General features: G+C 37.1%; 1 protein-coding gene across 4 annotated transcripts in view; it reads left to right on the top strand.

The window, feature by feature from the left end:
- LOC149781795 (AP-1 complex subunit sigma-2) overlaps positions 1-16,000 on the top strand; it is a 53,233-nt gene that overhangs the window by 32,621 nt on the left and 4,612 nt on the right. For 3 of the 4 annotated variants that reach the window (XR_016414785.1, XM_089935953.1, XM_089935954.1), the window contains one exon: positions 573-7,922. The exons of the other annotated variant lie outside the window; for it this stretch is intronic. Coding sequence is in view for 1 of the 3 variants with exons in the window: in XM_089935953.1 (XP_089792079.1) it covers positions 573-617 (45 nt within the window). In the remaining 2 variants the exon portion in view is untranslated. Of the gene's footprint in view, positions 1-572; positions 7,923-16,000 lie in introns of those variants that run through there. 4 annotated transcript variants of the gene reach the window in all.

Raw genomic sequence — 16,000 nt, 5'->3', positions numbered from 1 at the left:
TTTATCTTATACCATTCCAAAGGATACTAGGAGAGTATATATTTTTACAGAATTTGTATTCTAAAAGACATTCCTTCTGTTACATGCTTAAGTTGTGTAAAAAATAATATAAAAAAAATAATAAAAAAAAACCTCCTGGATATCCCAGATTAACAGTTTTACAACAATTTCATTGATCTGTTAACTATTCATCTCTCAAGTTTTCTGAAGAGACATATTAACTTGTTTGATTTTATGGAGGTGATACTCGCATAAGCTCTTGAGAAAAGCAGGTTTTCAGTGTTTCACTTCAACCTGAAAAAGTCCCAAATACCTATCTTTGAAGACACCCAAGAATTGTGTCCATTGGTGTCAATGCATTTTTATGCATTTATAAAGATTAAATATGGAAGTTAAATACTTACTTGGAAATGCAGTTCCTAATAAGGATGTGATCTTTATATTGTGGTGTTCATTTCAGCAAGTTTCACTGTTGATAACACATCAATCCAGTTTCAGCCACACCCACTTCTACCCAGTGCTTTCCCATTGTGCTAGTATGTTAATAGTTATCTCCCTTTTGTCCTCTGCAGGAGGAAACACCTCAAGGCTTCTTCGAAGACCATGGTCTCGGCTGATTCAGTGAGGAGATTTCATCCTTTCCATGATCAACACAGAAATCCTAAACCCTAAATCATTCCAAAGCACAACTACATTCTGTAACCGTTACTACTACTGCAGCAATTGTCAATTTTTGTATGTTAACACTGCCATGACTACAGCTTTACATGTATATTTGGCTTTTTTGTGACTGGATGTATTTGTGCTCAGAAAATGAACTCTCAACCCATAGTGCTTTTAATACTTATATATAGCATAGCACAGAACAACCATGCTTTTCTCTATACAATTAAGGGTCTAGTAATTTTAACACTGGCATTTGTGTACACTTTGTGATTATATTTAGCAGAGCAAGCAAATAGATAGGAATAAAAGATAAAGAAAAGAAAGAAGAACAGACTGTTAGTTTTGGCTTTGTTGTTTGACCAAGATGAACTTATTAGGGTGTACAGTTCATGCACTTTGAGTTACTTCTCATTGAAATTTATGTATGTCATTTCATATAGAATTTAAAGCTTTCCGCTAAAATGAAATAAAGGAAAAGCCTCTCTTCCATCCCAACTGAAGTATTATTCATTACTTGTACATGTATTTCTGAATAGGATACCTTCAAAAAACTTAATATTTTTATTTTCAGTCTGCTGTTGATGCATTTATTTAAATGTGCTGCAAAATACCAAACCAAACCAAGTCACCATGCACGTCTTGCATTTTCTCCTTGGTTGAAAGAACCTGTAATGATCAAGAAAGCTGTTGTATGAATAAATTGATACTGTACTATTTTTAAGGTGGCAGATGTGATATGATGCATTTTAATTTTAGTTCACAGTTGTGAAAATTTGGCATATGAAATGCAGAAGCTCTTGTGGATTTAGGAAAGACAATTATATTCTTTTTCTGAATGAAATGCGTTAGGTTTGGTTTGGTTGTGCAGATTCAGATACTGTTTGGTTTAATGTGATTTACTAAAAGATGGAGTATGTTACGTTATCCTTTATTAGCTCCCGATACCAAAGGAAAATATGGTATAGCTCTGCATCCATTGCATGACATGTTGTGCAGCGGTCAGTATTTGATATTTTAAACTCCTCAAAATACAGTAGACTCATTGTTGACCAAAGTTAGCAAAGAGCATCCATGCATGAAGTTCTTTCAAATTTGTATAATTGTTGCTCATCCAGAATCAAATATGGCTACCATTAATAGCAACTGAAACAAAACTTCAGATGATTTACAAAACAAAAACAAAAAAAGAACTCAAAGAGAATTTGATCTAATTTTCATGGTGGAAAAACCTTTTAAATTTGCACTGCTGATGCTGGTCCCTACAAATTTAGCTGCAGCTACTAAAAATAGAAAGCTTGCCATTGTCAGGTGAGCAATCTTAGGCCAGCTTGAATCCCTTGTTTATTTAGTAACTTAATCTGTCAGACCTCTGATCATTTATGCTGCACTGTTTATAGTAGTAATAATAGAACTCAAGAACAAAGAAATAATATAATTTCAAATTTTGGGAGAATGTGTTTTGCATGGAAATCATGCATATGCTTTAAAGATAAATTCTGTTATCATATTAGTTCTGTATATTGTGCTTATTTATTGTATACCATGTAACATTTATATTTATTGTTTCTTCAACTTAAAATGTACATTTTGTTGAACCATTGTTGCCGGATGTAAGACATTTTCACTTTTATGCCAGCAGCAGCATCAATAGTTTGTAGATTTTTTAATAAATATTTCTTAAAGTCATTGATACTGTGGATTCTGGTCATACTTGGCATAAACCACTGGCATTTTACAACAATTCCCTTAGTGACAGGCATGTTGGACTCTTTGACCTTGGGATCAAGTTACATATACAATTTTGCTGTACATTTAGGTTTTAGTTCTGCTATGAGGCAGGGCGTGTTTTGTTATGATTAGAGCTGAGAGTTGCTGGTCACTTTGTATGGTGATACACTTAGAAATAACTGCCCCAGATACTGTATATATCATGGTAAACAGAAAGTAAAATAAGTTAGCCAGTATTTGAAAATACATCTCTTGAATCCTTGCATTAATCTGTTGCAGAACATGCTAAATTCCTGAACAAATCCCCCCAAAATGTTTCTATTTTTAAATGTTCACTAAATATGGATTATGCACTAAAATAATTTTATAAATTTGTTTAGTGAATGGATGCATTTGTGACCATAAATGAGGAGGGTGCCTCTATTTAAGACATGAATCTTGTTCAGTTCGAGTATACTGTTAGGTACATGTACTTTTACAGCTGGTCCAGTCGGCAAAAATAAAAACATCATTTGAGATCTGAAAACAAAATCTAACAAGTAGTAATGTCATTTTTCTACCTACATAAACGGGTGTATTGAGCTAAAGTGCAAAGGTGAAAGTTGATCACAGCAACTACAAGTTCATGTTTTGTGTTGAATGCATTCCCAGATCTTAGACATAAAATTTGACATATTCAAATGTAGACTGCTTTCTTTCTAAAATTCCTTGATATATCTAAGTAAAAAGTAGCCACTTGCTGATATTTAAGGTTGGGGGGGGGGGGATATCGTTTTTAAAGCAAACTGTGACGAGTAGGCTATGCACTTTATTGGGGGGGGGTGGATTAATAACTAGTCTGTAGTAAATGTACTAATGCAAAAAACATTGAAGTATGTGTATGTACCAGAGCTGATCTGTATGTGCATGTAACATTACTTTTAGAAATTACATGTTATTAATACATGTATAGTATGAGAGACTAAATTCTTTGATTTGTCAGAGAATGTGTGTTTAGATATAGCTGATAGAAGGAAATAGTTTGTATGCTTGTTGTTAATCCATTCAGGGATGTAGACCTATGGTTAATTTTATGGGATTTTGCATGTTTTAAAGGAACTGTTCAAAAGAATTGCCTGTATTTGACCTGATAAATTCAGATGAATTGGTAGAAAAATTTACATGAGACATACAGAAGCTATTGCTTTATGACAACAGTGGTTCAATTTTCAACTGGTTTTTTTCTTTTGTTTTCAGCAGCTAAATCCCTGAATGAAATCCCACTCTTAATAAGAATTTGGCCTTACATTACCACCATTTTGAACACCAACTAAGACTTGTCACATGATCATGAAAAACTGGGTAGAACTGCTATAATATTGAGAGTTGCAGCAAACTGAAATTTTTGCTTCCAACAGAATTGTGTTATAGTTATAATTAAAAAATATAACTTAAATCACAAATCTGAATTTTACAAGAATGTTGATGCCTAAGTAGAATGTTTTAATGGACTACAGTATATCCAGTTTTAAATGATCCTTTGATTCTGTCTTTGCATGTGCTCAAGGTCTTGGTGGTGAAGGTAGATCCTTCAATTTAGGATTTAACTGCTAGAAATGTTAACACAATGTCTAAATTGAATAAACTCTGGGAAAATTTTATTATTCAACAATTTGGTTTCCAGGTGTAGATTTACAAATCATTGTTGATATTAGTTCAAGGATTAACTAGGTCAATGCACAAAATTATCTCTAGCACCTGCTTTATAAACTGTAAAGTGTTTTAGATGCAAGTGATTTGTAAAATCTAGCTAAGTAAACATGAGCAGAAATTGATTCATTTACTGTAAGTTATTTTGTACATTCAGTCGGGTAGAAAGTCAAGAAGAAAATGTTTACTTTTAGATGGTTCACACAATTTAGTTAACGTTTCATTATACCATTGTCCTGTCACCATGTAAATATGATACATGATTCATGAATGATATTGAACAAGCTTTAGTCATGTCTGTCCATCTGTCAGTTACCAATTTGGTTTCCGCAAAATAAATTCAATGTGCACTATATGCAGTTTCCAGACTTTTTTGATGGCTTGCACTTCGGGTAAAGAAGAAACCTATTTATTTCTGGCTCAAAAGTTCAACTGGCAGTTTTGTGAGGAATGAAAGAAAAATAATGTGTCATGTATAATTTAGTTACAAAACTTTGTGGATAGCTTGAGCTTGCAGGAAGAGTTTTAAAAAAAAACTATCAAACTCAGTCGCAAAAGGTCAGATTTCAAGGTCACTGATTAAAAATGTTATCCACAAAATAACTTTAATTGGCTTTCATCTGCAGTTACCAAAGTTTTGGGATGGCTTGTACATGGGATAAGTAAGAGAGCTATTGATTTTGAACTTAAAAGGTCAGAGATCAAGGTAGTTCTGACTGAAAAAGGAAGAATGCTTTCTGCTTAATAACTTCAGTTTTCTATCATCTGTAGTTGCCAGATTTTGTGGATAGCTTGTATTTGGTGTAAGAAAGATTCCAATTTATTTTGGAGTCCATATGTCATGGTCATCTAGGTTGAAAGAATAAGATAAAAATTAAGAATGGTTTCCACACAATAATATTAGTTAAAATTAGCATGCCTAAAAAAATCACACTTTGTGATGGTTTGCACTTTGATGAGGAAGTAGGCAATTGATATTGTTCTTAAAAAGTCAAAGTGAAGGTCACACACTTGATAAAGAAAAATGGTTTCCACATTACTTCTTTATCACAGACTTGTCCAAACATTGTGTATGGTTTGCACTTATGATAAGGAAGAAGTTTGACAATTTTATGCTTGAAAAGGGCAAAGGTCATGTTCACTCTGGCAGAAAAATGGTTTCTTCCTAGAAGTTTCAGCTATCTAGTGAACAAATAGAGATGTGGGTGTATGTAATTTGCTTACCCCCTCTGTAGATATTGTTCATGATTGGGATAAATCATTATGAGGTGAAAAGAGTAATTATGCAACATGCTTACTTGCCATGTAGACATTAGGGTCAGGGTCATAGCCATAAAACATCTGCATTAAGATTTTGGTTAAAGTCATTTTGTTCCTGTTTCCTAAACTGGATGATTGTATTGGTTCATACTTTGGGTGAATGACTACGAAGCTGAGACAATTGATTCTTTGACTTGCTTGATTGCTTGTTTGACTTTGTGCTCTAGGTAACATAGAAAACTTGCATTGGGATTTTGGTTTAATGTTTTCATAACTTGTGTATATTTCATAAACTGCTTGATGGATTTTATTCATACCTTGGGGCATATCATTATAACAGTGAGAACATTTATTCTGTGACATGCACAAATGCCTTTTTGATCTTGGGACAAGGTCACAGTCATTTAAACGTTTTTAATAAGATTTTTAAGTTGTTATCATTTGTTTTTATTTCTGGTATCTTTTGATGGATTTTGTTCATTGTAACAGTGAATCATTTGAAGTCGAGACAGATCTTTCTGTGATATGCTTGACTGCCCCTTTTGATTTTGGGGTCAAGGTCACAGTCATAACATTTTGTCTGAAGGTTTCACTTCAGTGTTTTTTTATTTGTTATATGTCCAGCAACCTTCATGCATTTTCTTCAGACTATGGATTAATTGTTAAGCTGCTGAGACAATTCATTCTGTGACATGCTTGCTCAACCTTTTGACCTGGCAGTCAGGGTCACCTATATTGAAGCAATGCTTTAATCATGGGCTTGACAGACAGGTCCTAACCCTTTGGTTGGGGTTTGTGTTTTATTGTTAACTCTAGTGGTCTTAGACCAGAAGAACTTATGGGCAGGACCGTTATCCATCATCCTATGATGTTTGTCATTCATCCGTCTGTTGGCTTTTATCACTAATCTTCCTAAACTACTTGGAGGATAACCATGAAGATTAACAAACAACATTCATCCTATGGACAAATTGGCCTTTAAATTCAAAATGGTTCCATGTGGAAAGCCATTATGGTCAACACAGTGGACATACGAAGAATAATAATGCTACTCCTCTTGAAGAAATCAACATTATGACTAAATGACTTCTTATGATGTCTAGTTTCTCCTAAATGGAAATGGTGCCAAACTGATATCCAATATGGCCACTACAGCAGCCATCATGAAAATCTCATCTATCTGGTTGTAAATGGAAATGGCACATATCTTGCAGCCAATATAGCTGACATAGTGGCAGATATGAAATTTTTTATTTTTCTGTACAAAAAATATTAGAGATAGTTTAAACACAAAGCAGTTACAAGCAATACCTACTCTTATCTTGACTTCCTGGAAATTTTTTTTTGATTAGTAAAGCATTGTCTATTTGAGGGACTTGTGTTTTTTGTATGTCACAAGTTTATTATTTGCTGATGATGTTGATCTTATATAATTAATCTGTTGACTACACTTGTATGGTTTGCCTCTAAGAAAATTATACTTTTATGTAACACGTAAATTGCATTTTTATTGTACCATAAAAGATTTGCCACTAAGTGTTCAGTCAGTGGGTTATATTTCCTCTAAAAGAAATTTGCCGTTTATTAGCTTTAGCAATCTAATTGATTGTTTTTAACTTTGAGGATTCAAAACAGATTTTGGTTTTTCATGTTGACATTAGAATACCACAGATTTGACAAGACAGCCATTATAAGAGTTATTGGCTCATGAAAGATTGTTGACTTTGAGGCCTGTATGTATGTAATGCCACCACAGTATATGAATGCCATTGATACAATAGCTACAGTAGTGTGAAAGTGACAATGAGAAACATGATGAGAAGTTGTTCACAGAGATATGCCTAAATATAGTCTTTATGTTTTTGCTTAATATGATTAATTATTTGCACAAATTGTTCATTTAAAACCTATACTACTTTACTACATACTTTGCAGTATGTAAGAAAATAATGGACTTCCAAGCAGATTTCATCCAAGTTATATTTTTTTATCCCCCAACTGATGGTGCAAGGAATATAGTGATATGGATGTCCATCTTAGTCAGGCTGCGATTTCCAAGGTCAGATTCACTGTGGCTGCTATTTCCAAGGTCAGATTAACTGGAGTTAAAAGTGCGAATTTCCTTTCTCTACGTTGAGTCAAATTTCTTTGTCAAATTTTTGTCAGACTTCACTGGTAAACAACATGTGGCCAGGGCCATGTATGTTTTAATACTGCAGACAAGAGATGAATTGTCATTGTCTCTGAAGGTGAAATTGAAATCTATTTAGGTTTTTTTTTTATGTCCAATCAGAAGTCCAAGTTAAGTTACTGCATTCTAGTTATATGAACTTAATATTTGCGTTACACAGGAGGATGGGTAGCTTCTTATCGAGTCCGTGATCCATAGATCAAAGGTCAAGAACAATGAGATGAAATTGAAGAATTATGTTAATTGTATATTTGTAATAGATACATTCCACTCAGGGGATAGTGATTCTATTTTTGCTGCCGCCTTCATTCTTCTGATACTTATATTGCTGCCGCCTTCAGTTTTGCCATGTAAAATTATTTGTTACTGAATTAAATATTGTGCAGAATTGGTTCTCGGTCATTATTTAAAACCATTGTTTTTAATGATTGTTTTATGTGATGATTAAAAATTGTCATCTAATCAGTACTGACATGCACCCTTATTTAAGACTAAGGTTGATGTAACCAAAAGGATATGAGAAGTAATGTTATGCATTTTTAATACAGTAAATTTCTTTTATATGATAAGAATTGAAATTCACATTTGTTTTTCATTGGCATGGAAGACATGTTTTGTCTTCAAGTGAACATATGGTGAACACAGTCACTTAATGTCAAATGACTTCTCTTGTTTACCCAACTTCTCAAAATTACAACATTTACATATTAACTTTTGAGGCAGCAGATTTTACTTTTCATTGTTGCCTATAGTACTGGGAACTGAAAACTTAATGTAGAAGTAATCCTTATGGACTTGATAGAAGAAGAAACCCTTGTGGATTTAAATGTTGAAGTTGGGGGTGGGTGAGGATATTTGATTTATTGATTGGTGTTTAATTGCACATCAAGACAGGAAAGGCTATACGATACTGAGGCAGTGGAATAAAGTGTCTTGCCTAGTGACATGTCACAGCAGTTGGCCTGCACTGGTCTGGGGAGTATTCAGATTTGCATCCATGCTATTGCAAATCCAGCAAACTAACCACTGAGCCAGTTTTTATAGACATCATTTACAAATTGCTTTTCACACACACATGCCCACATGCACATACATTTTAGCAAAGAGTCTAATGTCATTCAGTTACCCTATGAAACGTACACTTCACAAAATTATTAAATTTGTGAAAACATTCTTCTGGTGACCAGTTTTGGGAAGTGTATACATTGGGGTTTATCATACCATTCTTGTGTTTTTGGCCAAAGGAAAAAAGTATCCACATGCTCTAATTACTTTTTACTGGATATTTTAATAAGAAAATTGTAAGATGAAATAGGCACCTTTATATTCAGGAATTTTAGTTCAGTACAAAATAGAAGAGGATAAAGAGGTCAGGGCTGTCACATTTGATTTTACACATTGCTAGAACAAACCGGTAATCCTTCTTTTTCATAATAATAAGATTGAAGCTTTTTAACAGGATCATTGCAAGCCATGTATGTTATTCTTTTAGTGCTTGTGAAAAACAGATATCCTGTGACTCTTTCAGGAATAGATGTATGTCTACATGTAGGATTTTATTTTGGACAAGAACGTGCAGATTATGTATACTTACATTACAATACGATTTGATCCTTTCAAAAATTCATTCATTCATTTATGAAAATTAATGTAATTTCTTGTTAAGTTACCAACATCATCAAATAACTGTATAGACGTGCATAACATTCTCCATGCTTGAGCTATTAACAGTGGCTATAATAGTAATACAATACTGCACCTGCTGTGAATGTGTAGCTGTATCTTGTCCTTGAACTAGTTTCCAGTCCAATAAGATTAATTCTCCAGTTAGTAACTGGAGGTCAGGAATAGAAAACATGATCCCAGTCTGATACTTTAGCCTGCTTCCAGTAATCAGAATATTGTCCTTCTTTTCCTTGGACTTTGTGCACTTCAACAGATGTTATTCAGGAACGAAACAATTCATAATTGAAGTCTTTTAGCATTTATGCTGTCGATCTTGTTTTTTATTTGTTATTTTCTTCTCAGTTCTTGCTTTTTTCATGTATTGGTGTCCCACTGTGATGTTTTTGAGGGGTTTTTGTACCTCATTAGCAAAGGATGACTTGTGCTTTATCCCCATTTTGCTTACTGATGATAGTTTAATCACTTGTATTCTCTTGTTTTTCTGCTTTGTCATTTTATTTCGTATGTATTCATTTAGAATTTAATAATGCTGTACAGTTTTAGTAAACATCTTAAAAATGAAACACCACTACCTGTTCATCATGCACTGTGTATGTATACATGGACAGTAGTTCCATAGTTGCTTGTGGCCTGACAAAATATGTAGCTTTGGAGGAGAGTCGCAATGCCTATAGGATCACAAAGAAAAGACCTCTATCTGCCTTCTCGTTTCTGGAAAGACAACCTCCTTTCCCAATTTAGAAAAGTTGACAGCTTCCATAAGAGACCTTTTGGGTACAGAAGTTTACTGCTTTCATTGGTTAGGGAGTATCACTGACACTTCTTTGCATATTATCAGATCCCTTGAGGGAGGTGCATTTCCCAATTTAGATAAGTTCCTAGCACTTCGTATTGAGTCTTGCCTATCTGATCCAAGGAAAGTGGTGGTCATCAACTTGATCAAGTGGACGTGGATATAAAAACCAAGGAGATCTTGTTTTTTGGAGTAGAGTTTCCTTTGAACAGAATGTTTCCACTATAGGCTACATCATCGGACCAGTAATTGCCATGTCACCTATCATTGGGTACTTTGCTGGTTGAGAATCACTGAGGATCTGGTACCAATCACCAGATGCCTGTCACTGGATACTAAGTACTGAGTGATGGACTGCTGTGTTCCGACTGGTCTATTGGAAGGGATTGTTTTGATGACCTATTTCGGGTCCTCGAGTGGTCTAAGATGCTAATCTTTACTGATTACTGACATTTCACCTTTGTCGGCGTGGCTTGAGTCTCGGGCTTGGCCAATGTGGGTATGAGAGGAAGCTTTGCAATAGCTTCCCATAGGTTGGTTGCTCTTCTGCAGTTTTCCCTGTTCTTCCTCTAACGGATATACCTGTCACCATAGTTAGTCGACCATGTACTGAAAGATGGCATTAAACCCACAAGTCTCTCTATACCTGATTCCATTCAGTCCAGTCCCAGTTGGGAACTGACTTCCGAGTTTTAAAAGACTCTTCTAGAGGAAGGGGTCTAGATAATAGCTATCCTTTATTAATGTTTCCATTAAAACCTTTTGGGGTCTTCAATCGCTGAGTGGTGAGGTGGCCGTTGCCATTTGGTAGCATGACAACATACCAGTATATGACTGCCGTGGATCAGTGGACCCCGTTATTTAGATCTTCACTGCTTCCTGGGTCCTTTTTATCTAGGACGGGAGAGGGGACCGCCACTCGCCGCATCCTACGTCAAAAGAAAGTCGCCATCGCATTTTTGCAAGAGGAAGAGAGGATGAATGGTCTAGCCACGACACTCACATCCCTCCCCCCCCCCCCCCCGGTCAGCAGAGACGAGAGGACGAACCCCGTAGGAGTTCACATCTAGAAGGGAGATTAGCCGAAATAGTCCTGAATCATCATTTGACATCTCCAAGAAAATTGCTTAGACGGGTCCTTTCTGTGGTAAAAGAGGTAGCCTCAAGGAATCCTGTCAGCACGTCAGATTTCACTAACACAAAGCCGCTACAAATCGATGCATGACAAGGTCCTATGAGAGCTAGCAGACAGCTTGAAGAGAAAGAAGCTGAGATCAGCATCAATCACCAAAGTTTTATCAATTTTGTCAAAGAGAGAGAAACCAGTAACACCACCACAGAGGAAGTGAATCGATTAGCGAAGCAGAGAGTTGTGACACGCATGTGGACCTCGGAATGAAATTGCTTTTCCAGGAATTTCTGCAGACGTCTCTACTTCCAGGTGTGATTTGGTCGATGTGTGAAGAATCTGGTGGTCATCGAGTTGACTGTACCTTAGGAGAAGAGGTGTGATGAGGCTCAGTAATCGAAACTAATGTAAAATGACCCAAGTTTTGTAAAAGTAGGTCGATTGGCTAGCTGTTATGGGGAGGATGGCACCATCTTGACAAAATTATTATGTAATTATCTTTCGTGTCAGTTTTTTTTTGTGCTATCCGTGTGTGTTGTTGCTTGTGTGTGTGTGTGTGTGTGTTTACAGATCCAACCAGGGCCCCGAGTGGTTCAAAGCCCTCTCCATTACGGATCACTGCCATCTCACCTCTGTCTGCGTGGGTTCAAATCTAGGATTCGGACAATGTGAGTATGTGAGAAAGCTTGCCAATAGCTTTTCGTGGGTCGGTGGTTCATTCCAGGGTTTTCCAGGGTTCTTTCTCCACCATTAATACTGGCCGCTATGCATAGCCTATCGTGTGCTGAAAAATGGCGTTAAAGCCAACAACAACAGATCCAACCTTTGCGACTTTTAGTTGTACACATTAAAGAATTTAGTCATGGAAAATCAGAAACGAATTTGTCGTGTAACTGGCAGAGACAAAACAAATTCAGATTTGTGTTGGAGCTCTGCAGACGAGTTCCCAAAACTAACCCATTGGGTCCTTCCCATATGTCGTGCCCTCTGTGGGTCAGGTGATGGAGGAGGAAGGCATGTAGACTTTTGATGAGATGATAAATGAGGTTTCCTGCATCTTTTCTCCAGTTCATTATCTCAAACGTATGGATCTTAGGCGGATACGATTTTCTCCAATTGGAAGCCACTGACCCTTTGACAAAGGATTTTGAACAAATTTCCGAATTGTATTATAGGATTAAAGAAAAAGTTCCTGAAACGTTATCGATCTTTCCACACTGAACCAATTCCTTCGGTCTAACTGCCGTGATCTAGATGACCATGAAGGCAGACGATCAATATATGACCAGGACGCTTATCTTCACACCATATCTTACCAGTCCACAAGAATTTCATCGCTTTTGTATTCGACGTCATTCAATTTTGGCAGTTCCTTTCGGCCTCTGTTTTTTTTCCTTTTCTTTCCTAGCACCTTCATTAGAGTAATGGGTATAATATGAGTTCAAATCCGCCAATACTATTAAGACTAGCTGAGACACAACGTCACGATATGTTCCTTTAAGAGAGATCTGTTCCCAGTTAGCATAATCCACAATCTGAATAGGCTGGATCTGATCCAGTCTAAAAAATTCGTTCACATGAGGATGAATTTTGTCGCTGTCGAGGAGCAGACTGTTTCTCCTGACTTCTCACAAATTCTTGCTTCTTTGTCTGCTCGTCACTATCCCGCTTTCTCCTCGGAACTCTGAATATAACTGTAGACGTAGCTCCACTGGAAAGGCTGTATATAAGACCCCCTCAAATAATGTTTATAGAAAACTGGATCACCATGGGATCCAAATTTGATCAGAGTTTGAGTTGGTGGAAATATCAGGACAGGTTTTTGACCAGAGTCCCAATTCGCGCTTTGGAACTTCACTCCCTAATATACACCGACGTCTCAGATTCCTGCTGGGGAGCTCGCCTAGAAAACGAGGGAGTGGTCCTGACGGGCCTGTGGTCTCGTGAAGAATTTTCCCTTCACATCAGATATTTAGAAATGCATGTTGTTCTTATAGCACTTAAGGGTCTGTCAGCGACTTAAGACCACTTCAGCGTAGTAGCTACGAAGAACACGTAGGTCGTATCTTACCTCAGACAAGAAGGAGAGACTCGTGCACGTTCTCTTTGTACGCCTGGAACCTCCGCTGTTGAACAGCTTAAAAGGGGATCACTGAGTCCGCCACATTCCAGACGCAATGGGGTATTCAGGCAGAAAACTTGTGTAGGCAAGGGCGAGCATCCTTTCTAGATGGTTTTTACAACAGTCGGTCACGGAGTACACTTTTCCCCTATTTTCATGTCTAAGGAAGGATCAACGGTAAGCCACACGCCCGTTCAGAATAATTTCTCTAGTTCTTGATATAGTTAGGACTCTAAAATCACGGCTTATCCTGATAACACCTTAACCTGGATATGTTTGTTCCTAGGGAATTTACTGCTTAGAAATGATTCCTCACATTTCCAGAAATTTTCTATCTTTCACGTCATGCGCATATCAAACTTTTTGCCCGGACCAGTCTTCTAGCAAAGTTGTTATATGCATCGCACAAGCTAAAAGGCAATCTACTTCTAAGGTAAACGATACCAAGTGGAGACTTCAGTAATTGATGCCGTTGGAAATGTTTTTGAGCCGATTTCCTCTCTGGAAGGAAAGTCTTGTTGCATTTTGTATTCTTCGAGGAAAAAGATAGCTCACTATTAAGGCCTTTATAGAGGAACCCTCTCAAACAGTCTTAAATTTCTATACGGGTTCCACTATAATGTCTTTCAGAACTGATTCGATACTTTTAGTTCCAGAGACAGTCTCCCGCTGGCTAATGCCGATGGACAATATTTCGCGTGCTCTTTTATCGCAATCGAAACCTCGTTCTGAACCATTATGTGAAGTCTACTCTTAAAAGTTTCCTTCTCTTCCTTGCGTATGCGCAGAAAAGAACTGAAACTCTTTGCCACTGAAAATTAGTTTACATTTCAGTGATAACTATGATTCGACCTCATCATTGCCAACCTGGGTTTTTGGCTAAGAATCCAAAACGTGGGTTGCTCTTGCTCGTACTGAAATCCCCACATTCGTATGTTTGCTGGGGATGGTCGAGATACGCATCTTTTTCGCTGTTAGAGCCTTGTGTTTTATCTATCTAATTAAAAAAATAAAAGAAAGGATCCATAACGTATTTTTGAGGGTGCCTTAGACGTTTCGACAGCCACCATATAGAGATGAGCTGTGCTGACTATGAAAAGAGTTTATCTGTCTCACTGAGAGAGATGGGGTGGGCATTGGGTCTATATGCATCAGTCCAACATCAGTATCCGTCTCTCTGAGAGAGATGAGATAAGCATTTTCACATTGGGTCTATATGCATCAGCCCAACAAGAGTTTATCTGTCTCACTGAGAGATGGGGTAGACATTTACACCTTGGTTCTATATGCATCAGTCCAACAAGAGTTTATCCGTCTCATTGAGAGATATGGGGTAGGCAGTTACACATTGGGTCTATATGCATCACTCCAACAAGAGTTCATCCGTCTGACTGAGAGATGTGGTAGGCATTTACACCTTGGTTCTATATGCAACAGTCCAACAAGAGTTCATCCGTCTCACTGAGAGAGGTGGGGTAGGCAGTTATACATTGGGTCTATATGCATCAGTTCAGCAAGAGTTTATCCGTCTCACTGAGAGATGGAGTAGGCATTTACACCTTGGTTCTCTATGCATCAGTCCAACAAGAGTTTATCCGTCTCGTTGAGAGAGATGGTGTAGGCATTTACACATTGGGTCTATATGCATCACTCCAACAAGAGTTAATCCGTCTCACTGAGAGAGTTGAGGTAGGCAGTTATACATTGGGTCTATATGCATCAGTCCAGCATCAGTATCCGTCTCTCTAAGAGAGATGGGATAGGCATTTTCACATTGGATCTATATGCATCAGTCCAACAAGCTGTCAACAGTCTGCAGTAGAGCACCCTACTGGTAACAGTGTTATGTTCACTTTAACAGCTTACTTTATACAGTCAACCCCTCACTCGTGTGGGAAATATATCAACGCAACAATAACAGTTAATGTATTACAGATATATAAATGTATGCAGCGAATGGTGTGTCAGAAATACAGCTTAAATACATATTGTAGACATATTTTACTTACATTAGAGTCGCATACATTTCCAGCGGAGTTAAGATTGTCTACAAAATGTAGTTTTTTACTTATTGCGGCTATCCACAGTCCTCTTTGTAAATTGATATATTGCTTCAGTTCTTTTCATTCATATTGATTAAATAAATGTAAGACACGTATGATTTAAACACGAAAGATGGTTTAATTGAACAAAGTAGAGCACTATAAACACGGCGTGATTAGTTTCTTGATTAGCACTGAACACGCAGCATTCACTCACCGTCGTGTGTATTGAAACGAGTGTGAAAAATATACTAAGCTACTTGACGAACCAACAAGAGGTATTTCAGTGTGTGTGATTTGGATTTTTAACGTAGCTTTAACAATATGTCAATCATATCGCTACGATGTCTGAAGTGTGGCAGTTTATAGTGCTGTCTACTACTGGGTTATCATGCCACAGGCGTGTATATCATCATGTCCCACCCAGTCACATTATCCTGACACCAGGTCGACCAGTCCTAACACTAACCTCTTAATGCTTAGCGCCTAGCGAGGCAGCCGTTAGTACCGGTTTTAAAATAAAAAAGTCTTTGGTATGACTCGGCGGGGGTTCGTACCCTCGACTTGACTTCCGCATCCGATGCAGACGCTCTAACCGATAGACCACCGGAGGTAATTCAAACGTTTAAATTTATTTACAGTTAATTTAATTCGTTATTATGCTTTAGTTAGCATTGCTACCAACCGGAAGATT

Source organism: Sinohyriopsis cumingii, chromosome 15 (genome assembly GCF_028554795.1).
Source record: "Sinohyriopsis cumingii isolate HCF-2022 chromosome 15, ASM2855479v2, whole genome shotgun sequence".
Lineage (NCBI taxonomy): Eukaryota > Metazoa > Mollusca > Bivalvia > Unionida > Unionidae > Sinohyriopsis > Sinohyriopsis cumingii.
The sequence above is the reverse complement of the archived record's forward strand: the minus strand, read 5'-3'. Positions and strand labels throughout refer to the sequence as shown.